This window comes from Podarcis liolepis (genome assembly GCF_965112155.1).
Source record: "Podarcis liolepis genome assembly, chromosome: 15".
NCBI classification, from domain to species: Eukaryota; Metazoa; Chordata; class Lepidosauria; order Squamata; family Lacertidae; genus Podarcis; species Podarcis liolepis.
The window spans coordinates 10171688-10196394 of NC_139566.1; the positions used below are offsets into that span (position 1 = coordinate 10171688).

General features: G+C 50.5%; 2 protein-coding genes across 6 annotated transcripts in view; both read right to left on the reverse strand.

The window, feature by feature from the left end:
* Nucleotides 1-4368: 4368 nt before the first annotated feature.
* PYGO2 (pygopus family PHD finger 2) lies at nucleotides 4369-11656 on the reverse strand. The gene is made up of 3 exons (XM_083477239.1): nucleotides 11181-11656; nucleotides 7903-7952; nucleotides 4369-6412 (listed from the first exon to the last, which is right to left on the reverse strand). The coding sequence occupies exons 1-3, from the start codon at nucleotides 11302-11304 to the stop codon at nucleotides 5330-5332; spliced, it is 1257 nt and encodes a 418-aa protein (XP_083333365.1). The 5' UTR covers nucleotides 11305-11656; the 3' UTR covers nucleotides 4369-5329.
* A 1179-nt stretch (nucleotides 11657-12835) lies between these two features.
* SHC1 (SHC adaptor protein 1) overlaps nucleotides 12836-24707 on the reverse strand; it is a 50666-nt gene continuing 38794 nt past the window's right edge. For all 5 annotated transcript variants that reach the window (XM_083477157.1, XM_083477155.1, XM_083477156.1 and 2 more), the window contains 6 exons: nucleotides 24131-24257; nucleotides 22694-22865; nucleotides 20395-20455; nucleotides 19264-19404; nucleotides 15324-15574; nucleotides 12836-14603 (listed from right to left, as the gene is read on the reverse strand). In XM_083477157.1, coding sequence (XP_083333283.1) covers nucleotides 14475-14603; nucleotides 15324-15574; nucleotides 19264-19404; nucleotides 20395-20455; nucleotides 22694-22865; nucleotides 24131-24257 — 881 coding nt within the window. In that variant the 3' untranslated portion in view covers nucleotides 12836-14474. The remainder of the gene's footprint in view (nucleotides 14604-15323; nucleotides 15575-19263; nucleotides 19405-20394; nucleotides 20456-22693; nucleotides 22866-24130; nucleotides 24258-24707) is intronic.

Genomic DNA, 24707 nt, shown 5'->3' on the forward strand with positions numbered 1-24707 from the left:
CGGGACCTCGGGGCCAGGCAGCCTATCCCAGGGGTTGGGAGAAATGAGTTTGGCCAATGAAGGGGAAGAGAGGGCAGGACAGGGCGGGCGGGGGAGGACAGCACTGTTTTGGAATCCGCAATGCAATCCTGAGGCCGGCAGATAAATGTGTGCGAAACCCCCTAAATGGGGAGAATTCTGGATCGGGAAGGAGGAGCACGCTTTGCGGGGAGATTAGGGGTCCCCCCATAAGATCAGCCTTTTTAAGGCTTGGGGGGGGGTGTAGAGAAGGGGTGCCCCCCCCCAGTCAGCCATTTAGGATCCTAGCGAGCAGGCATGACTAAGCTGAGCGAGGCTGGAGAGAGACAGCGACAGCTGGGAGCCCAAGCAGAGAGGCGGGTTCTGCTGCCATCCCAGGGACACTTTATATGAACCCTGGATAGCTCAGTTGGCGAGAGCACTGGGCTGGTAACGCCAGAGTCGCAGGTTCGATCCCCGTATGGGGCAGCTGCGTTGCAAGGGGGTTGAGCTAGATGACCCTCAGGGTCCCTTTCAACCCTGGAATTCTATGGTTCTGGGAAAGGACTGGGGGACCTGTCGCTGCCACCACCCCCTTGCAGGCTGGCTGCTAGGAGACCCTTGCTGCTGACTCTAAAGTCAGAACATGGGAAGAGCGAATGGCCCAGTATCCTGTTCTCACAGTGGTCCGCCAGGTGCCCCAATGGGAAGCCCGAAAGCAGGACTTCCACTTGCTGGGAGTAACTGGCATTCAGAAGCATCACTGCATCCAACTATGGAGGAACAGCCGTCATAGTTAGTTGCTCTCTCCCCCACGAATCTGCCAGCTTTGTTAATAATAATAATAAAATAATTTATTATTTATACCCCACCCATCTGGCTGAGCTTCCCCAGCCACTCTGGAAGGCTCCCAATTGAGTGTTAAAAACAAGACAGCATTAAATATTAAAAACTTCCCTAAACAGGGCTGCCTTCAGATGTCTTTTAAAGATAGGATAGCTGCTTATTTCCTTCACATCTGAAGGATGGGTGGGCGCCACTACCGAGAAGGCCCTCCGTCTGGTTTCCAGTAACCTCACTTCTCGCAATGAGGGAACCGTCAGAAGGCCTTCGGCGCTGGATCTCAGTGTCTGGGCTGAACGATGGGTGTGGAGACGCTCCTTCAGGTATACAGGACCAAGGCCGTTTAGGGCTTTAAAGGTCAGCACCAAAACTTTGAATTGTGCTCGGAAACGTACTGGGAGCCAATGCAGATCTCTCAGGACCAGTGTTATGTGGTCCCAGCAGCTGCTCCCAGTCATCAGTCTAGCTGCCGCATTCTGGATTAATTGCAGTTTCCGGGTCACCTTCAAAGGTAGCCCCACATAAAGCGCATTGCAGTAGTCCAAGTGGGAGATAACTAGAGCATGCACCACTGGCGAGACAGTCTAACCCTGAAATTTTGGGTCCCCTATGATGGGAGTAGTCAGGATTTATGTTGGGGGGGGACAGGACACCCACCTGTCATCATCCTCCGCCTGGCTCCATCTAGCAGATTGGGAATGAAATGTCTCAACAAGGGTTGTTTTAAATTACTTTCTTTTGGTCCCAAGTGCTCAGAAAAATCTTGTCAAAATCTCCCTACAATTTCAAATTTTAGTTAAGCGTTTTTATTTATTTACTTTGATTTAAGGGGGGGGCTACCCCCTGGCTACTATGTCCATGGTCCCTTCCAAAGTTTTAAACTCATTTTGTACTGCAAACCCCACGTTTTGTGCTCCCCCCAATTGAGTAACTGATGCTCAAACTGGGGGCCATAAGTGACCCCCCCAACCCAACACTGTCCACCTTGTGCCACAAACCCTGTGCTTTCTTTCGAGTATCACTTACTCAATTGTGGGGTGGCACACAACACAGGGTTTGCAGCACAAAACTATTCCGAAATTTTGGCACCAGTTTGGAGTGAATTGGAGAATGTTGGGTTCTGCTCAGGAGTAGACCTGCTGAAACTGAAGAACATGGCTCTTAAGTCTATTGATTTAAATATGTCTACTCTAAGTAAAACATTGTTGACTAGCACCCAGGCAAGGCAGGCAAAGGGAACACAAGACCTTTTAAAAAGGATGATCTTGATATCTAAAGAGGCTACCACCTGCACCCGGGAAACAATTGTCGGGGGGGGGGGAGCCTTTTTTCAGCTTGAGGGCCAAATTCCCTTTTGGGGAACACATCTGAGTGGTGGGTGGGGCCAGAGGCAAATGTGGGTGGAGCAACAAATGTCTCTGGAGCAAGCTAAAGACCTGAGGGAGGAGATCATCACCCCACTCGTACTAACCATCCCAGGGCGCTCATCCACTGCCACAATGTCCTTTCGTCTATCAGATCAAAATGATCAGACTAACAGCAAAGGTTGCTAGGTTCATAGCAGGGGCAGTCAGAATAAGGGCTACTAACTGACTGCTGATTCAGGACTTTAAATTGTGCTTTTATATCAAATTTCCTTTTCTGCGTATACTGTAATGTTTTACTGTTACTATGGCCATTGGCTAATGCGAATAAAGTTTTCTCTCTCTCTCTCTTGAGCAGGCTTCTATCTTATACCCACAGGCTTGTATCTTATTCTCCCCCCCCCCCCAAGCAAGCAAAAGGCATTGTCAAGAGTTCAAGGGCACATTCCAGCCAGGTAATAACAGACAGCCTGGGGAAAGTCCTGTAAAATTCCAGAGAACAACACCCCCCGATGTTCCTCTTCCCTGGCCCAAAATTATTTCCCTGCAACGCTGCTTCTAAGGAGCGTAGCGGCTTCCACTCTCAAAAACAAATCTGCAAGGCACGCTCAGCTGAAAAATGCTGACCCTGGATCATCAGGTGGGCTTTGGAATTCCAGAGGGATTTAACCCAGGGAGCAAGCTCTGCAAGGAGGTGAACAGGGGATCCCAGAATTGATCAGCAGCCCCGATACCTGATCTGCATCCTATAGCATGTTGGCTCTGTAACCGGATGGTTTTTGGCTTTAGAGATGCGTTTGGCTGAGAACGCAAAACAAACCCTTCAGGCCAGGTGATTCAGCCTTCGCCATCCTGAGAAGGGGGTGCAGACATACCTGCCACACCTAAATCTCTGCAACATCCACCTCCACCCCTGCAGATTTCAGCAAGAGATGGGACATTTTGACAAGCCAGCAAGATAAATCTCAACCCAGGTCACCTGCACCCAAGTGAACAGTTCACTTTCTATATATATGTACTGTATATTAGCATTCATTTATGTAAGGTTTTTGGAGTGGTCGCAGCACTCACAATAACCGTGAACGGGAGGTCAATTTTATCTCATAACGCCACCTTGCAGTCTGTCTCCTGGAAGCACAGGAAGTTCTCTAATCTTCTCAGCAACCTTGTAAAGGGAGGTAAAATTTTATCACAGATGCACACCTGTTGCGGAATCAGACAAGAGCCTCTTTCACCAGTGTTCTTTTCTGTACCGTGGAAATGGTTCACTCTGTCCTCTCCCTCCCACCCACCTCCCTTAACTTCTACTCCACTGTTGGAAGATTTACCCTAAAAGCACCGCAGCCAGAATTCCCCCTCCCCCCCAAACCAGAGATTTTGCCTTTAGATTTCTAAGTCCCCTGCCAGCCTCTTTCTTGGCAAATCTCAGCAGTCCAGGCTTGTCCTTGGCAGCTGAGTGGGTTTGGGGCTTTGTTTCTTCAGCAACCAGCCCGGGGGAGGGGGGGTGCTTTGAAAGGAAGCAGAAGCTGAGAGGTGACACTTTGTCAAGGAAGCAAACAAGGGGGGGGGGAATGCCTTTTTGTGTGTGCGTCTCAGTAGACTCTGTTCTTTCAAGCCTCGGATTGTCCAAATGGGCATTTTTGTGGCTTTGGCATGTGGAGGAGATGCTTAGCCAGGATGTTTGGGGGTCAGAAAAATAGAGCAAGGGCATGAAGGTCTGGTTTGTAAATTACTTTTGTGTGCTTATTCCAACAGGATCAGATCAATTGTCTCTCTAATCGGGCATCCCGTTTTCAACAGTGCACAGAGGGAGTTGCCTTCTACAAAGGCAGACCACTGGCCTATTTAGTTCAATACGGCCCACACTGGCAGCAACTCTGAAGGGCTTCAGAAGGGGGAGGCAGTATATGCCTCTGAATACCAGCTGCCAGGAATCACAAGCAAGCAGAGTTGTTGCTGCACCCAGTTCCTGCTTGTGAGCTTCCCGTCGAGGCAGCTGGCTGGCCACTGGGGGAAGAGGACGCCGGACTAGATGGACCACTAGCCTGATCCGGCGAGGCCCTTCGCATGTTCAAATGCAAACCACTAATTCATACACACATGAATGTATAAGTACCCAGGTCATTGCTCCCTCCCACTAGCTTTCAAACTGAGTTTATAACAGCACGGTACAAAACGTTTCTTTTAATACGTTCACATAAAAACCAAGAGAGTGAGAGATAGAGGCTGTAGGTGTCTGTATGTGTCTGTGTGTGTGTAAACGCACGCGCACACAGCAATGATTCCCTACTCCCCCAGATTCCCTTCTTTTCAAAAAGTCCAGCAGGACAAAACAGATTTTTTTTTAAGAAAACAATTATCAAAATCACACCAGTAACCACTTGACCAAAACACACACACACAAGTACAAAAAAGGTCTGGGTCTAAGGGAGAAAACAAACAAACCCGCCAATTTCTTTTTAAAAGTAAAAATTTAAAAAACCAAAAAGATGTCCAAGAGTGTTTCCTCTTGCATGGCTCTCTTGAAATGCCCTCTGAAAGAGGTTCAGGGCAGGGGTGGTCTGTTCTCCGTTACTTGAGGGCCTCCTGTCGACCTTCAAAATATCAACCCTCCCCACAGGGCCCAGGCTTTGGCAGACTCACACCTGGCAGTAGTTCTAGGGAAATGGGAAACTGAGGGAACCGTGTTGCATCTGAGGAGAGCGGGTGGCGGTCCTCTTCTAAGAAAACGCCAGCGGAAGAGAGAGCAGAGACACCCCCAGTGAAGTAACCGCTCTCCAGTTTATGCTAAATTGCCGTCCGCTGGGTATCTGCTGCCCAAGACTGGCTGTTCTGTAGCTTCGAACCGCAGGAGCGGCTATAAAGAAAGCCCAGGAGGAGGAGATGATGGAATGCTCGAAGGCTTGGGAAGAACAGCTCCAGGTTCCGGAGGTCACAGGAGGTCGAAAACTCTGTCCTCCCCTCCCACCAAATCCTTTCAATAACCGAGAGGCTTTGAACATCTGCTACCCGTGTTCCTTGGACAGGCAGCAGAATCCACGGACGAAGCCGAAGAGTGTCTAGTGGCGCAGAGCAGGGATGCCGCCACCTCCGACGCCCAGGCAGAGGGAAGCGGCTGCGACGGCTCAGCCGTCGTTGGCGGCCACCAGCTGCCCCATGCCCTCTCGGATGTAGACCGACTGGATCTCCTTGGTCTTCAGGCAGAAGTCACAGGCCCAGACGGCCGAGGCCTCGGTGGTCAGCAGCCCGTAGGCGTTCTCGGTCATCCCCGTGCACTCCCGGTGGAACCACTTCTGGCACGAGGCCTCGCACAGGATGGCGTCCTGGTCGTCGTTGACCTCGCTGCGGCACGCCCCGCAGGGGTACACCAGGCCAGGCGGGGGCTGGTGGCCCGAGTTCCCGGAAGCCTTGCTGGAGGGCGGGAGGCTGTTGGCTTCGGGCGTGCCGCCCCCGCCGTGCCCCGTGCTGTTGGGCGCAAAAAGGGGCTGGGTGCCGTTGATGGCGGCCGGCGAACCGCTGTGCTGCTCCTGGCTGAAGGTGCTGGGGGGCGGGTTGAGCGGCTTCCCCCCACCGTTGTCTTCGCCGCCGCCAGGGGGGAAGCTGGGGTCGGGCCCGGGGAAGGAGCTGGGGTTGGGGGGCAGGTTGGGGAGGTTCGGGCGCTGCATGGGGGACTGTCCGAACAGGTTGCCCGGCTGGTTGAAGCGCTGGGCCATCGGGGGCCCCCCGGGGGGGTTTAGGGCGGGCCCTGGGCCCATGTCGCCTCCGCGCGGGGGCTGCCCCATGGTTGGGGAGATCATGGGGCCGAAGCCGCCCATGGGGCCCTGCATCAGCTGCCCCCCGGGGGGGCTGAAGTTCTGGCCCAGGGGCTGGCCAAAGGGCTGGCCGCCAAAGCCCATCCCTCCGGACTGCACGTATCCGGGGTTTTGGGGAGGCATGTTGAAGGCGGGACCCATCTGGCTTGGTCCGAAAGGGGGCGGCTGCCTCCGCATGGGCTGCGGGCCCCCGCCGTAGCCGGGCGGCACCTGTGGCCCCATCGCCCCCTGCATGCGGAAATTCCCAAAGGGTCCGGGGCTGCCGAGGAATGGCGCGGAGGCAGAGCCGACTTTGGGGGCCCCGAAGTCATCCTCAAAGGGGTTCGACGCCACCAGGTGGTCCACCATGGGCGTGGGCGGGGGAGCAAATTCCGAGAGGTGGGAGTAGGCAGGGCCCTGGAAGGGAAAGATGCGCCACAGTTAACAGGGGGGACCTCCGCTGCACGGATTAAACCAATCTGTACATTATGCCCAGGGAATTCTGGGCTGCTCCACCATGGGGCTGAAAACAGGGTCGTATTTCTCGACCAGCCTCGCCATCCAAGATGGCCATTTGATTTAACCAGGTTAATTCTTAATGTTTCCCCCCCCCCCCATAACTCAATTGATCTTTTTTGGAAAATGACACCCTCTCCTCAACAAAAAATTATTGAGGTATACAGTGAAGACATGGCGTAAGAATGTGATTTAACCCAGAGCAACCAAAGAAGAGAGGTCCGGAGGGTGGCAACCTGAGAACGGGGCCTTTTCTGCAGTGGCTCCCCATTTGTGGAATGTTCTCACTTGGCACATTTGTTACATATCTCTAGACGCCAGGCAAAAAGGTTCCTCTTCAACCAGGCCTTTGGCTGACTGACATCTGATGCCCTTTTAAATGTGAGGTGCAAGGGGGGGTTAACAGGGTCGTCTCTGGTCTTATTTTTCATTATGTATTTTGTGGTTTTTTATTGTAATATTGTGTTGTGAACCACCATGAGATCTACGGGTACAGGGTGGTACACTAATAATAATAATATTAATATTAATAAATAATAATAATAATAATAATAATAATAATAATACAGCTCTGGATGTCTGAGAAAGTTCAGGACTGTTTGTCTTATTCATGTAATCGATAAAAGAGTGTCAGTCAGTTGTAAATGACTCTTTGCATCTCTGCCAGCCGTATTTTGTTGGTCAATTTCTCTATGAGGACTAGTCACCAAATTATGTTAAATTATTTCAATAAGGATGCCCCTTCCATGTCTTTCTAAAACATATGGGCTATAGCAAGTCTAACTGCTAACAACAGTTAACTAATAAGAGATTTAAATGAGATATCTGCATTCTGAACCAGAGATATATTCAACAGGCTGAATGATTTGTTTGACTAGTGATATTAGGTATCTCAAATAATGACCATATTTACTCGAGTCTAATGTGCCATCGAATCTAATGCACAATTTTCAGAACTTTGAAACAAAACAAAACAAAAAAAAGTATTTCCTGGCGAATGTAAATGTGCCATCGAATCTAATGCACACCTTCATTTTTGCAACGTGATTTGGCCCAAAAAGATGAACTTTAGATTTTTAGTAAATACAGTAATTATTTCGCAGCTACTACTTTAGCTTTAAGACAGTTTCAAATCTGCTTTTTGATCAGGCAAGAAATTCACTTTCCAAATGACTGAAGCATCAGAAAATGGACGCAGCAAAGCGGTAGAATCTGTGTGGAGCAGGAAGAAGTAAGGAAAAGCCCAGATCCAGAAATCTTACTTGGAAGAAAATTAAGGTGCATGCAAGAGAGAAGGGAAACAGACAGTAATTCTCAGAGGCTGCTCTGTAGAGATTTATTAATGCTGATTCATATACGGTCCAAACAGGCACACATCCCAGTCACGTTACCTGTGTATTGGACTTGCGGCGCTTCTTCTCGGGACTCTTCATTTGAAGGCCTAATTAGGAGGAGAAAAGGGAGGAGAAAATGAAATGTAGATGCGGCAGTGGCAAGCTAATCCAAAGTCTGGGTGGTCAGTCACAACCTGAACATCCCGGTGCACTGCCTTGCAACTAAGCCCGCCCACGTCACTAGACCACAAAACCCAACAACACCCTGTTTGCCTGTCTACAGATAACTATGCTAGAAATTTGTGTTTCAAAACCAAAATCTACTGCATCGAGATCATTCCCTGCCTAGTTGCTTGGGAGGAGGGAAGAACCTTGCTTTTCCAGAACTTTAAAAGAGACATTTGAAAAATGCATTGATTGAATTAAGTGCCACTGGATGTTACAAAAGCCACCACCTTTAATATGCTTAGTGATAGCCCAGCCCACCTCCTTGTGTCTGTAAGCATATTAAAGGTGGTGGCTTTCGCAACATCTTGTGGCACTTAATTCAATCAACGCATTTTTCAAACATCTGTCTTCTGGAAAAGCAAAGTTCTGGAAAAGCAAAGTTCTTCCCTCCTGAACAGATTTTGCTTTGGGGCAGTGCTGGAGGGGAACAAACAGTATGAGAGGGGAAATTGCCTTCAGGCCCTGCTGAAATATTTGCCTGGGCACTGTGGAAAACTGGGTGGTGGGTATAGAATCATAGAGTTGGAAGAGACCACAAGGGCCATCGAGTCCAACCCCCTGCCAAGCAAGAAACACCATCAGAGCACTCCTGACATATGGTTGTCAAGCCTCTGCTTAAAGACCTCCAAAGTAGGAGACTCCACCACACTCCTTGGCAGCAAATTCCACTGTTGAACAGCTCTTACTGTCAGGAAGTTCTTCCTAATGTTTAGGTGGAATCTTCTTTCTTGTAGTTTGGATCCATTGCTCCGTGTCCGCTTCTCTGGAGCAGCAGAAAACAACCTTTCTCCCTCCTCTATGTGACATCCTTTTATATATTTGAACATGGCTATCATATCACCCCTTAACCTCCTCTTCTCCACCCTGTGATCTTGAGATGAAGGGCAGCATATAAATTGAGTTGTTACTACTACTACTACTACTACTACTACTAATTATTATAATGTGTCCATGCTCATATTAAACAAAACAGTTCTTAGATTCCTCTAAAGCATGCGTGGATAAACTGTGGCCCTCCAGATGTTGTTGGACTACAACTCCTATCAATGGCAATGCTGGCTGGGGCTTATTGTGTCCAGTTCTGTGCAGCACAATTTAAGGTGGATATTGACAAGCTGGAACAAGTGCAGAGGGCAACCAAGATGAAACCAAACCTTAGGAGGAACAGTTGAGAGTTGGGGATGTTTAGCCAGGTAAAAAGGAGACTGAGAGGAGATACATCTGAAGGGCTGTCCATGGAAGATGGAGCAAGCTTATTTTCTCCTGCTCCAGAAGCTAGGGCCATAACCAATGGATTCAAGTTGCTAGAAAGAGGATTTCGACTAAACATCAGGAAGATATTTCTGACAGCAAGAGCTATTCGACAGTGGAACAGACTCCCTCGGGAGGTGATGCACTCTCCTTCCCTAGAGGTTTTCAAGCGGAGGTTGCATGACCATCTGTCATAGATGCATTGAGGGTTTGCACCAGATGACCCTTGGATTTCCTTCCAACTCTACAATTCTATGAACACCTGGGAGAACCACAGGTTCTCCATTCCTGTTCTAAGGGACTAGATGAATTCATGGCACAATTGTCCATTGGTAGTTGGAACTGATGCTTTTGAATTATGGTGCTGAAGGAGACTCTTGAGAGTCCCATGGATTGTAAGAAGATCAAACCTCTCCATTCTTAGGGAAATCAGCCCTGAGTGCTCATTGGAAGGACAGATCGTGAAGCTGAGGCTCCAAGACTTTGGCCACCTCATGAGAAGAGAAGACTCCCTGGAAAAGACCCTGATGTTGGGAAAGATGGAGGGCACAAGGAGAAGGGGACGACAGAGGACGAGATGGTTGGACAGTGTTCTGGAAGCTACCAGCATGAGTTTGACCAAACTGCGGGAGGCAGTGGAAGACAGGAGTGCCTGGCGTGCTCTGGTCCAGGGGGTCACGAAGAGTCGGACACGACTAAACAACAACAACAAAAAGTTGTCACTAAAGCTAAAATAAAAATCACCTGGAGAAGACAAGGATTGAACTTGGGACCTTCTATATGTGAAACAAGATGCTCCACCACTGAGCTACCGCTCTTCTCTATAACAAAGGGACATGGGAAGCTGCTTTATTCTGAGTCAGACCACTGGCTCATCCAGTGTATTGACTACACTGACTGGCAGCAGCACTCCAGGGATGTACACAGGACCTTCCAAACCCTACGTGGAGCTGCTGGGGGGTTCAACCTTGCACCTTCTGCATGCAAAGTACATCCCTTCCTCTAACATTAAAAGATTCCTTTCTTTTTCACTTACTACATTAACATACCACCTTTTTTCTTCCAAGGATCTCAAGGTGGTGTACATGGTTCTCACCATCTCACAACCTGTGCGGTAGGTTAGTCTAAAAGATGGTGACTGGCCCAAGGTCACCCAATGAGCTTCATAGCTGAGCAGGGATTTGAACCTTGGTCTCCCAGGTATTCCAACACTGTAACCATTACACCACAGTAATGGTAGTAAACAAAGGGCCAATTTAAAAAGGAGAGCAGGAAGCTGCCTAATCCAGAGTGAGGTCATTAGTCCTTCTAGCTTTGCACCGCCTACCCTGGCTGGCAGTAGCTTTTCGGGATTTCGAAAAGGACATTCCCAGCATTGGGGAGCCAACCTGGGACCTTCTGCGTGCGGAAGAGATGCTCCCTGCCTCTGAGCTTGCAGCGCTTCTCCCGACTGCCCTGTTCCTTCTAACTCACCAGGGTTCACGCTGTCACACTGAACAACAGACTCAAAAGGACCTAGAGCTACCAGGGAGAGCTTAAACACAAGGCTGCTCGAGCCCCTGTAAGTCCCATCGATTTCAAGGGCGGAGGGAGCTGCCACTCGAAACGTGCCGACTCCATAAGCCTAACTTCCGAGTCCCACTGATTTCAATGGATCTGATCTCAGAACAGCTAAGTCCGAACCCAACGTGCACGTTTTAAAAGAAAACAAATATTTAAATTCCAGAGGGAAAAGGGGGTTCCACCCATAGACAAGACACCCCCTGATCATCATCATCATCATCGTGCGCCCTCCCCTGTCACTCAAGGGCTCCGTCTCCATGGCAACCACCCTCGCCCGCCTCCCGGGCCCTTACCGGCCTTGCCCTGCTTGCGGCCTGGTCCTGTGGAGATGTTCCCTGGCGGAGGAGGCGGAGGACCCGGAGCAGGCGGAGCTGGGCCGACTCCCCCCTCCAGCTTGTCGGGGTGCGGGGCCGCCATAAGAGGGAAAAGGGGGGGAGGGGGGAGGGAGAATGGGGGGGAGGGGAAGAGCAGCTACGAGCGCTGGAGGGGCCCTGCGCGCGCCATCGCGACGAGAACAGGAAGCGGAAGCCCAAGACCATAGAGTTGAGAGGACAGAGCACAGCTTCCGTCTTCCACCGGCTTTGGAAGGAGAACGCGCGCCGCTGTGCCGCTCTAGGGACTAAGCAGCTCTATGGCGACAGAAAAAAGGCGAGCCTCGCTCAATAGTGAAAGGAAAGGAGGGACACTCTATTTCCCCCTCTCTATGGCTCAGGGAACCTAGCCAATAAGAAGAGAGCTTAGACATGAGGCGAGTGAAGGGGGATTGGGATGTACCATTTCGTCGGCGGGGGGAGGGAATAGAGAAACTTTTTAACAGACACAATAGATCCTGACCCTGAGTAAAATTCCTCAGGCGGAATGAAATCAAGGCACGGCCGGAAGGTTAAGACCACTTTTTTTCAAAGAACGGGTGACATGACACACATCCTTTCCGTACCTACCCCTGTGGAATATTCCTAAACGGCAGGCGAAGGACAGGCTTAATCCTGACAGGCACGGCCGTTGGCCAATCAGCGGCAAGGAACAAACCGCTCCTAGCCAATGGAGCTTAGGCTCTGCCTTAAGGAATCATGGGAATTGTAGGAACGAATATGAACAAGCTATTCCCTACTGCAGAGGCGGTGGGAGCGAGCGCCGCCAGCAGAGAGTTTGGGGCATAGCCTTCAACGTTTCCCTTTTTTAAAGGGAAATTCCCTTATTCCGAATAGGATTCCTCGCAAGAAAAGGGAAACGTTGACAGCTATGGTTTGGGAAAGCAGCTGGAATTCCAGAGATACAAGCAAGTGCGCTATACAGGCGACGTGGGGAGGAGCCGGTGCTTTGGGATCAGCTCTGGAACAGTTAAGAACTTCTATATTAGAAGTAATTAGCTATATTAAGAAAAAGTTTAATTATGATAAAAGTGCGTATTGGCAACAAGTAATATGAAATCGAAATATGGAATAGACGGGAGGTTGGGTCTTTAGTGTTAAGACCAATATATGTTTTATTGTTTGCTAAGAAGATTATGTGTCCATGGTTATTCCTGTGTGCAATTTGGTATTTGTGTTTTTTTTTCTTGCTGTATCAATAAAAATCTAAAAAATGAAGAAGAAGAAGAGGAGTTTGGATTTGATATCCCGCCTTTCACTCCCTTTAAGGAGTCTCAAAGCGGCTAACATTCTCCTTTCCCTTCCTCCCCCACAACAAACACTCTGTGAGGTGAGTGGGGCTGAGAGACTTCAGAGAAGTGTGACTGGCCCAAGGTCACCCAGCAGCTGCATGTGGAGGAGCGGAGACGCGAACCCGGTTCCCCAGATTACGAGACTACCGCTCTTAACCACTACACCACACTGGCTCTCAAAAAAAGTAAGACCCAAGTAAGACTCTTTGCTGGGTGCCCCCAACTCCACCCCACCTGCAGATAAACAGGCAAACAAACAAAAAGTGAGGTTCCGGCAGCCACAGCTTTAAAGAAATACCAACTTTTAATAATAATAATAATTATAATAATAATAATCATCATTGGGTTCCTTTGGTATAATCAAGATAAAATCAAACCGATAAAAAGTGTGTGTATAGGATTGGGGGGGGGGGACACGTGAGGTGGAAATGAAGTCCCCCAGGGTGGGGGGACAGGCACAGTGATCATGGGTGTGTTTGTGAGGAAGGGGGGGGGCTACACTTTGGCTTCTGGAGTATAACAATGTACATGCAACACTAAAGTTATCAAACCTATTTACAGACCTGGGGAGGGAGGTGTGGCTGCAGCCTGAGCACTGCAAGGAAACGTGGCTTTCTTCTCTCTCTGGGTCCTTTGGGTGCTATGGAAAGCTTTGTGCTCCCCACCCCAATATTGCCTCATTGCGGAAGGCCCTCGAGTTCAAGGACGTGTGTCCCACAAGTCCCGAGGGGTCCCTGCGCTGCTAAGGCTGTGCTTTCATAGAATCACAGAGGTGGGAGGGACCCCTAAGGGCCATCTAGTCCAACCCCCTGCAATGCAGGCGAGGAGAGGGGCTGTAGTGTAGGGCGTAGCCCAGAGTAATCCCGCCCCCTCCTCCACCTTCCCTGCAGGGCACTTTTGCCAACAGGGATGCCCAAGACGTGTAGGAGTGCCCGCCGGGGCACAGTGATGGCTGTGCAGGTCCTAGAGATTGGGGGGGGGGGGGCAAAAGAGAACAACAGCCTTCTCTCCCACCCCAACCCCACCGCCCTCCAAAGCAGGCCACCACAGCAAGAGGGATTTTGCATAAAATCTCAGACCTGTAAAAGGGTCAAGGCACGCAGAGTTAATTAATATGTAAAGTGAGTGTTTTTTTTGGGGGGTGTATGTGTTACACATCTGGGTCCAGGGGGAGAATTGCGCTCTCTCTTTTTGTGCTTTACAAAAAAAAAAAAGGGGGGGGGAGAGAGGCTATTGTTTCCCTCCCTCCACCCTCTCCCCCACAAAACAACAAAATACGACCACCAACTTTGGCATTAGCTGAATCCATTGGGCAAAGATTCAATCAGGCGCTGCTACAAACGGGAGACGGGAACGGACTTCCGCCCAGCCGCTTTAAAAAGTCAATAGAAGAAGGGCGAGGTTACCTGAACTGGGGGTGGGGGTGGGGTAAAGAGGCAGGCGAAGTTTGGGGCTCTTCTGCCCCAAGGGAAGCTGTGCAGGCACGGAATCCAGCAAGGGCACAAGAAACCGAGACCCTCGCGCCCTCGCTGAGGACTAGCGCCCTGCGCAGGCTTTTCAAAGGTGAGGCAGTGCTGGCCCAGGGCCTCCTTGTGAGAAATGAAAGGTGGGTGACGATAAGCGACAGGAGAGTTTGTTGATAATCAGAGAGCATCTTCTACCAAGGAGGGATTTGTGGAGTGAGGCAGGTGTCCAGCTCGCAATAAAAGGGAGACGCTTTGGCAGAGATGGCAGCGCTCTGGCCTGTGGTGGAAGGAACCATTGATGCCTAGTGTACAGGCGACACGTGTGTGAGGAACAGAACACCCGTAAAAGGCAGGAGAAGCTGAGGTGAAGCTGCTGGAAGGGGCAAGGCGGCAATTATTTTTTCCCACTGAAGGATTTGCGGGGTGGGGATGAGGATGACACCCCGGCCCCTCGCTGCTCACGATCTCCGCTCCACTGGTTGCTGCAGGCAGAGCTCACTGCCCGCCGAAATGATTGGCAGCCGATTGTCCATGTGGTAGCTAATGAGGTGGCTGACGCTCTCGAAGCGGTGATCCTTCGTCCGGACCTGCAGGTGGGGGAAGGAGACTCTGACTGTAAGGCTTTTTAAAAATTATTTTTTAGTAAGCCCTAAATGCACTGCTTGCGCAATGGGGCTCCCCCCATTCCTGCCTCTTACCCCACAAAACTGGCCTGGGAGTTGGTGTTGGGGAAACCCCCAGAAGAGCCCATGAGAGGAGAGGGGCAAAACAAGAATTAGTGGGCTCTGGCTCCGCCCACCTTTGGGTCTCCCTGCCTCCTGCTGGGCTCTAGCTCTGCCCACCTTTGGGTCTCCCTGCCTCCTGCTGGGCTCTGGCTCCGCCCACCTTTGGGTCTCCCCGCCTCCTGTCCTTCTGCCTCTGGCTCCACCTCTTGTTGGGCTCTGGCTCCGCCCACCTTTGGGTCTCCCCGCCTCCTGTCCTTCTGCCTCTGGCACCGCCTCTTGTTGGCTCTGGCTCCTCCTACTGTTGGGTCTCCCTCCTCCTCCTGTCCTTCTGCCTCTGGCTCCCTCTCTGGTTGGCGCTAGCTCCGCCCACATTTGGGTCTCCCTGCCTCCTGTCCTTCTGCCTCTGGCTCCTCCTATTGTTGGCTCTGGCTCCACCTACCATTGGGTTTCCCGACCTACCACCCTACTAGTCTCAACAGGGGGCAGCCAGCAAAGCGGGGATTTGTGACAGGAGGGGCTGTTTTGTAGGTTGCACCTGGCCCCTCTCGCCCCACACCCTGAAGCAGAAGACGGAAGCCTCACCACTCCTTCGGGGTCCACGAGGAGCAGGTGCTTGGGCTGCCCCCCCTGCAGCCCGGTCAGCACATACTGCCCCGGCGTGGTGGTGCTCTCGCGCACCAGGAAGTCCCCATTCGCCTGCAGCAGCTTCTCGGCATCTTTGCGACTCATCCGGCCGTGGTACCAGGGCTCCCGTCGGAGCTGCTCCTCCATGGAGGCCACCAGCTGGGCTGGTGACGCAGGCGGCGGCCCCCGCAAGGCATCCTCAAATGGCTCTGGGGAGAGAGGCAAACGGTGAGAGGTGCACAACTGCCAAGTGAGGACTAGCAGCTTGACAACCCCTTTCAGAGCCAGCGAGATATACAGTGGTACCTCTGGTTAAGAATTTACCGTATTTTTCGTCCCATAGGACGCTCCGTCCCATAGGACACACCTAGTTTTTTTTGGGGGGGAAATAAAGGATTTTTCCCCCCTTTATTTCCCCCCCCCCAAAGCAGGTCGGGGAAACCGAACCAGGTCGAGGAACAGCGGGATGGCAGCGCTGCGCCTCCCTGCTGTCCCCCGAGCTTGTGGGGCTGGCCGATGTCTGCCTGGCGCGAGGGGTGCGCTGCTTCAGGGCGCCGCTCGCGCCGGGCGGCAGGCTGCTATCCGCAGCATGGGGAGCCCTGCGGGGAACTCCTGCAAGGCTCCCCACGCTGCGGATGTCTGCCCGGCACGGGGGGCGCTCTGCTTCAGGGCGCCCCTCGCACCGGGCGGCAGGCTGCTATCCGCAGCGTGGGGAGCCCTGCGGGGAACTCCTGCAAGGCTCCCCACGCTGCGGATGTCTGCCCGGCGCGGGGGGCGCTCTGCTTCAGGGCGCCTCGCCCCCCGCGCCGGGCGGCAGGCTGCTATCCGCAGCCTAGACATCCCTGCGGGACCTCCCGCAGGGCTGCCTAGGCTGCGGATGTGTTCCCAAAGCGCCGGGCACTCTGCTTTCAGGGCGCCCGACGCTCCGGGAAGCAGGCTGCTATCCACAGCCTAGACAGCCCTGCAGGACCTCCCACAGGGCTGCGTAGGCTGCGGATGTCTTCCTGAAGCCTGGAGGGCGAGAGGGGTCGGTGCGCACCGACCCGTCTCGCTCTCCAAGCTTCAGCAAAAGCCTGCATTCGCCCCATAGGGCGCACCCAGATATCCCCTTCATTTTTGGAGGGGAAAAAGTGCATCCTATAGGGCGAAAATATGGTAATTTGTTCCGGAGGTCCGTTCTTAACCTGAAACTGTTCTTAACCTGAAGCACCACTTTAGCTAATGGGACCTCCCACTGCCACTGCACGATTTCTGTTCTCATCCTGAAGCAAAGTTCTTAAGCCGAGGTACTATTTCTGGGTTAGCGGAGCCTGTAACCTGAAGCGTCTGTAATCCGAGGTACCACTGTCATTGGTTGGGGACTACAAGACGCTGGCAGAAGCCCACAGAGGGAAAATGAGAGTGGGGCAGAAAGCTCCGTCATCGTTTTATTCATTTATTAATTATTACAGTGGTACCTCGCAAGACGAATGCCTCGCAAGACAAAAAACTTGCTAGACGAAAGGTTTTTCCGTTTTCGATTTGCCTCGCAAGACGAATTTCCCTATGGGCTTGCTTCGCAAGACGAAAACGTCTCGCGACTTTGTTTTTTTCGTCTAAAAACAAAGACATGTTTTGTTTATAAAGTTAATTTATTTTCCCTTCAATTTTTGAACTGCTCTTTACAGTATGTGTGACTTTAAAGAGCAGTTAATAAACTGTTGTTGTACCAAATTTGGCTTTGTTTGGACTTTTTTTGACCATAGGAACGCATTAATTGATTTTCAATGCATTCCTATGGGATTTCGTGCTTCGCAAGACGAAAAATTCGCTAGACGACAAAAATTGTGGAACAAATTAATTTCGTCTTGCGGGGCACCACTGTATTAGGGATTTATGGTGGGAGCTGGAGCCCAACGCACCACATTAGTGAAGCCTGATTTCAAGCATTAGGAACTCTCCCACTACTCCCAATTCAAAAGTTTACAAATACCACAATAGTTTAAATGGAATGGTTTCAGGTCAGAAACATGTTGACACTATTTCTTAATCCTCTCTTTTGAAAGGGATATGCACTTCTGCAGGAACAGGTGTGTATCCTGAGATGGGAGAGCAGTTAAATTAACACTACTAGATTATTTATACCTGATTATTGAGATATTGTAACAAAGGGCGGTAGATAAACCAATCGAAAAAATATCCTCCAGCCTGAAACATACTTGTAAATATGCCTTTTAAATAAGGTCACCAAACATTATGTGCAGCCTTCCATCCTCAAGCCACACTTCATGGAAGGCTCTCCGCCCGGCCTCCTCTCCCCTCTACTATTGCTTGCAGGCAGCCATTCCATCAGGCTGCCTCAGCAGGAGAGATTGGGAGCAGAAGGCTCATTTCCTCAGTTCTGCTGGAGGCCCAGTTCCTGCGCCAGCCGCCCAGTGGTTGAAGAACGTGCCCGAGCTTGATTTCCCCCTCTTCCCTCCCTGTCGCTTCTCCTTCATGTGTCGTGTGACCTCAGGAACTCTGGTGATCATGCCGGGGCCCGTTTTACCTTATTTTGTGTTATTTTCATTCACTTAATTTTAATCCACCCTTTTTTCCCTTCCCTCATAACACAGTTCAGATGATGTGCTCAATGAGCTTCTTATCCCGGTTTCTTAATGCTGCTCATTGACCGTAATACTAAGTACAGTGGTACCTCGCAAGACGAATGCCTTGCAAGACGAAAAACGCGCAAGACGAAAGAGTTTTCCGTTTTTGGAGTCGTTCCACAAGACGAATTTCCCTATGGGCTTGCTTCGCAAGACGAAACGTCTTGCGAGTTCTTGCGAGTTTGTTTCCTTTTTCTTAAAGTCACTAAGCCGTTAATAGCTGCTAAGCCGTTAATAGCCGCTAAGCCGCTAATAGCCGTGCTTCGCAAGACGAAAAAACCGCAAGACGAAGAGACTCGCGGAACGGATTAATTTCGTCTTGCGAGGCACCACTGTATTGGATAGCTCAGTTGGTAGAGCGTGAGACTCCAGAGTTGTGGGTTTGACCCTCACTTTGGGCAAAAGGTTCCTGCACTGCAGGGGGTTGGACTAGATGATCCTTGTGGTTCCTTTCAACTCTAGATTCTATGAATTAGTGATGAGTTCGATTTCCCTCCCACCTTTTCCTTGCGTGTCTTTTTCATTTTTAAGATAGCACCTGCGTGCAGCCTTGCGGTCTTATTTTAATTGACCGTACGGTGGCTCCCTGGGAGTCTTTTTGGCTGAAGAATGGGGTAGAAATGCTTGATATGACAACTCTCCCCAGGGAGGCCTGCCAGGACCAATATTTGGCACCAAGCAAAGACGTGATGAGATCGTATTATTGTTTTTTTCTCTCTCTTTTTTTTACTTAGGATGCAAATCACTTTGGGACTTTGCCGAGAAGTGCACATTTCACAAGCCAAAGCTAGCTCGCAGGTTACTAATAATTGTACTAGCCTGTTGGAAGAGGAGGGACAAAGAGAAGAGGAAGAAGAAGAGGAGTTTGGATTTGATATCCCGCTTTGTCACTACCCTAAGGAGTCTCAAAGCGGCTAACATTCTCCTTTCCCTTCTTCCCCACAACAAACACTCTGTGAGGTGAGTGGGGCTGAGAGACTTCAAAGAAGTGTGACTGGCCCAAGGTCACCCAGCAGCTGCATGTGGAGGAGCGGGGACGCGAACCCAGTTCCCCAGATTACGAGACTACTGCTCTTAACCACTACACCACACTGGCTGTTTGCCTTGCCCCTTTCAAAAGGCATTCCCCACAACATTTCCCCACTAGGTGCTTCCACCAGCCTTTTTACCCGCCTGTGGCTACCAGGCAAGTGCTTAATTGCAAGGTTGCTGCCCCTGTGCCCACAAGTCTCTTGCACATACACATACACAAACATGCCTTTGACACTCACTCATGTCAAAGAGATCTCGCTGAGCGCTGCCGTTGGCAGTGGCCCCCGGAGCCCCCTGCCGCGCCTTCTCCAGGTTCTGCACATTAACATAGGAGGGGTCGTCAAAGAGATCCGTGCGGCCGGGTGGGCCCCTCTCCCTTCCTGCAAGAGGGGACAGAACAGAACATTAGGAAACCCGCAGGAAGACTGTAAGAAATAGAAGCCCCACATGGCAGCAAACAGGATGGGGAGCTCAGGAGGTCAAGGGCAGCGAAGAGGAGCCTCCATGCCCAGAGGCAGCCTACCAGGAAAAGCCTGGGTCTACTTCTGGCGGGGAACGCAGGAACATTGGAAGCAGCTTAAACTAATTCACACCCTCCAGTCCATCTATATGGGCTGACAGAGTCTTTCCAGGGTTTCAGACAAGGGTCTTTTCCCCAGCCCTATCAGGAGTTGCCAATAATTGAGCCCGGGACCTTCCGTACTCAAAGCAGCTGCTCTGCCACTGAATTATGGCCCTTCTTCTGAAATTAAAGCATGAACTGGTGGGTGGCACTGTGGGTTAAACCACAGAGCCTAGGACTTGCCGATCAGAAGGTCGGCGGTTCGAATCCCCGCGACTGGGTGAGCTCCCATTGCTCGGTCCCTGCTCCTGCCAACCTAGCAGTTCAAAAGCACGTCAAAGTGCAAGTAGATAAATAGGTACCGCTCCGGCGGGAAGGTAAACGGCGTTTCCGTGCGCTGCTCTGGTTCACCAGAAGCAGCTTAGTCATGCTGGCCACATGACCCGGAAGCTGTATGCCGGCTCCCTCGGCCAGTAAAGTGAGATGAGTGCCGCAACCCCAGAGTCGGTCACGACTGGACCTAATGGTCAGGGGTCCCTTTACCCTTTACCTAAAGGCAATTTTAAATAGGAAGCTTCCTTATCCTGAGCCAGTCCATTGATCTACTTAGCCAGGGGTGACTGCATGGACTGGCGGCGGCTCGCTGGGGTTTCGGTCAGGGAACATCCCCAGCCCTTCCTCGAGGTACCAGGGAACTGAACCGGGGACCTTCTGCATGCCCTAGCACTGAGCCAAAGCCCTACAGCATCACCGGCTGCCAAGGGTTCCCTTTTTCCGCTCAAGGCAAAGCAGTGGCCTGGAAGCTCACCTTGTGCTGCGAGGTGCGGTTTCTTGGATTCGTAGTCCCCAGCGGACATCTGGGAGACAGGCTGAAGGAAGAAAGGCAGTGAGTGAGGCATTTAAGCATAGACTGGATTCGGCAAGGGAAGAGGGGCCCTCAGGAAGTCAGCTTCCTGCTTCTGTACTTAAGAAACAGGAGCTCAAATGCTTAAAGATGTGCTTGACATTACAGTGGTGCCTTGCAAGACGAAAAGAATCCGTTCTGTGATTCTCTTCGTCTAGCGTTTTTTTCGTCTTGCGAAGCAAGCCCATTGAAGGATTAGCGGATTAGCGCTATTAGCGGCTTTTAGCGGCTTATCTGCTGATCGGATCAGCTGATAAGCGGCTTAGCGGCTTAGAAAAAGGCGGGGGGGAAAGGGGAAAAAACCAGCAGGAACTCGCATTGTCGTCTTGCGAAGCAAGCCCATAGGAAATTCGTTTTGCGAAGCACCTCCAAAATGGAAAACTCTTTCATCTAGCGAGTTTTCCGTCTTGCGAGGCATTCGTCTTGTGGGGCACCACTGTATAGTCAAACCTTGGCTTGGCTCCTGAACAAATCGGCTCCTGAACGCCGCAAACCCAGAAGTAAGTTTTCTGGTTTGCAAATATTTTTTGGAAACCGAACGTCCAACATGGTTTCTGCTTTAGTGCAGGAAGCTCCTGCAGCCAATCAGAAGCCGGGCCTTGGTTTTCGAACAGTTTCGGGAGTCGAGCGGACTCCTGGAACGGATCAAGTTACCACTGTAATGTCTAACGTTTTACAGTTTTTTAATGTGCTGTAAGCCACACAGAGTGGCTGGGGAACCCCAGCCAAATAATAACATTCTTATTATACTTGTAGATCAGGGATGGGGAACCCAATGTCCCTTCACCTGTTTATGGACTCCAGCTCCCATCAGCCTTGACCAGCCTGGCCAATGGTGCAGTGATGGGAGTTGTAGTCCCCAACAGCATCAGATGACTCTGCAGTTAGGATGGAGCAGAGTGCTGCTCTGGGCTTCAGAATACAAGAATAGCCCTGGCTGATCAGGTCAGTAGCCCATCTGTTACAGCGCCCTGCTCTCCTGTTATTCAACCAGATGCCTCAATGGGAAGCCCACAAGCAGGCGCTGAGCCCCACAGCAACCCTCTCCACCCACGATTCCCAGCAACCGATGCTTAGAGGCAAATCACGGCCTCCAATGGGATGGTAGAGCATAGCCGTTGTGGCCATTGACAGCCTTTCCCATTAATTCTCTTTTAGAACCATCCAAAGTGGTGGCTGTCGCTGCTTCCTGTGGCAGTGAGTTCCAGGGTTTAACTATGCACTATGGGAAGAAGTATTTTCACAGAACTGTAGCACCGGAAGGGACCCAAAGGTGTAGGGGTGCAAATATCCAGAGTGTGGGGGGTCAGGTGGGATCGCTATGAAGAATTCTGAAATATGGAGCAAGCCACTGTGTCAGCAATGAAAGCATTGCGTTGACTGGGTTTGATTCACTGACAATAGTTTCTGATCGAATCCCACAAGCCTCTGCACCTCTGCCATTTGTTTTCTCTACGCCTGACAGGCACGTATAATCATTCTAAATACACAGGCCAGCTGCTTCATCAGGCATCCTGGGTCATAAAGATGATAGTTAGCTTTGACGTACCTTTCCTTGGTTTTTTAAATCTTAGGGCCAAGAAATAGTTTCACATGGAGGTGATAAATATGCCTAATCTTTCCTTGCCATCCTTCCTCTCCTGTTTACTGCTTGTTTATGACCTCTGGGTTTGCTGATTGCATTCCTCCTTTTAATCCTGTTTTATTTACCCCAGAATGTATGCATGCTTAAATTAGCTCTTTGTAGTTTTAACTTTAACTTTGTCCCCATGTGGGGTTTTTTGAAATGGTCAGAGGAAATCCGATTGGTTCTTACGAACACTGTGTAAAAAGTTCTTTTGTGAATAAAACGACCTGGGGCCAAGGGGTGGAAGGATTATTATTATTATTTGCACGCCTCCCAGAGTCTTGCTGGTCAAGCCTCGTGTGTATTTTATTAATCAGAGTCCAATCCTTCCTTGCTTTGGGAACGCTACACAAAGGGTCATTTTGTTCAACCCCCTTGCAATGCAGGAATCCCAACCTTCAGCTGCCCCAGATAATCCTGCTGGCTTCTAGTGTCATGAGATCGAGAGAGAAAACTGGCCCCCTGTCTACTTCCTCCACACTGTACCTATTTAAGAACCAGCCTGGTCGCCTATGGCGAGTAGGAACTGCATGCAGGTGAGCAAGCAAGTTGGCAGAGGAATGCCAGCACACTAACCAGGGTGGCTCCTAAGTGGTTGGGCATCAGGGCCGCCGCAGCTCCTTCTCTCAAGCGCATATCTACCACGCCTCCCAGCGGGGGCTCCTTCCCCGGGAAGTCGTTGTAGTACTGGTGGTCTGGCAGTGGTTCCTCCTCTTCGTCCCAAGCAGAGCCATCGAATCCAGCCATCCTGAGGAAAGAGGGCAGGTGCTGAATGCAAGAGAAGCCCTACTGGATCAGGCCAGGGAAGCTCCCATCATGCTCAGCATCCCCACACGATCCAATCGGATGCCTTAGGGAGGGCAGACAGCAGGGCACAGAGGCTATAACCTTCTCCTGATATTAAAGGTAAAGGGACCCCTGACTATTTGGTCCAGTTGTGGCCGACTCTGGGGTTGCGGCGCTCATCTCACTTTATTGGCCAAGGGAGCCAGCATACAGCTTTCGGGTCATGTGGCCAGTATGACTAAGCCGCTTCTGGCGAACCAGAGCAGCGCACGGAAACACCGTTTACCTTCCCACCGGAGCGGTACCTATTTATCTACTTGCACTTTGACGTGCTTTCAAACTGCTAGGTTGGCAGGAGCAGGGACCGAGCAACGGGAGCTCACCCCGTGGCGGGGATTCAAACCGCCGACCTTCTGATCAGCAAGTCCTAGGCTCTGTAGTTTAACCCACAGCGCCACCCGCGTCCCTGCTATTACTACTCTGCAAACAAGTTTCATTTTGTTTTTAATAGGCAGATAACAAGATACAAGACTGCCACAGGAAAGAAGGAAGTGCAAATTGTCCTTGAAAAATCTTGCCTGTTTTTTTTTCCGTGGGAAAATCTGGGGCTGAAATCTCCCTTGAGTGTCCAAGGATCTAATGGCTTCTTTGCCATTAGGTATAATTTTATTTTATATACAAACAGCAGCTCAGGAGGGCTTGGTACCCACAGTTCTAAGCAAGCGTCCAGATTTAGTGCAGTCCAAGGTTACATAGAATAGAAAAGTTAAAAAATGGCAATGATTTTAATTTAAACCATGGAATCCTCTGTAATCACAGAACACATGTCCTTCTCTTCTTGGTTATGTTTTCTTATCGATTCAGTAAATCACGTAGCTGCATCCTTTATTTTTTTATTGACAATTGTGACAACTAACCTTTCTTTAAAATAAAGATATTTTTTCTTTCATTGCTGTTCTTGCCTACAATTGTTCAATAAAAAGTATTTGAAAAGCAGAGGGAGTCTGCTATAAAAAACAAAGAGATGCCACAGCATATAAACAGGGCGCTGGAAATTCTGTTCCTTGTCTGAATTTCAGATGGTGTGTGATTTTCCTCTGTAAGTACTATATTCTCCAACACTGTACACGCATTTAATATGTGATCCCTGATTGGTTGAGGCATGACTGGTCTAGGAAAGTGGGGGGGTCCTCCAGGTGTTGCTCGATAAAACCCGCTTGGCCTTACCTGTCATGAGGGGTGACGAGCTTGGGAGGGTTCTTGAGGTACTGTTTGAAGCGCAGCTCAAACGCCTGCCCAATGGTGCTGATCACGTCCTGCGCCAGCCCCTCGGGGCACTCCAGGATGTGGCAGGCTGTTGGGGGGCAGGGAGAAGCAGGATAAGGTAACAGGTCATATCAGATGCTGTTTAGGGTGCTCAAGAGTAGAAGCAGTGCAAAAAAACCCAACCCACAATGAAATAAACCCAAGCAAACTGAAAGCGTGATAAAAAGATTGAGATGAAAAAAATTACAAACCGACGTAAATACATATTTTGCACACACACATTATACCTATATTTATAAATTTAATGGAATCTAATAGCAATTAGAATCTTTCTCTCTCTCTCTGTTGTTGTTGTTTAGTCATTTAGTCGTGTCCGACTCATCGTGACCCCCTGGACCAGAGCACGCCAGGCCTTCCTGTCTTCCACTGCTTCCCGCAGTTTGGTCAAACTCATACTGGTAGCTTTGAGAACACTGTCCCACCATCTCGTCCTCTGTCGTCCCCTTCTCCTTGTGCCCTCCGTCTTTCCCAACATCAG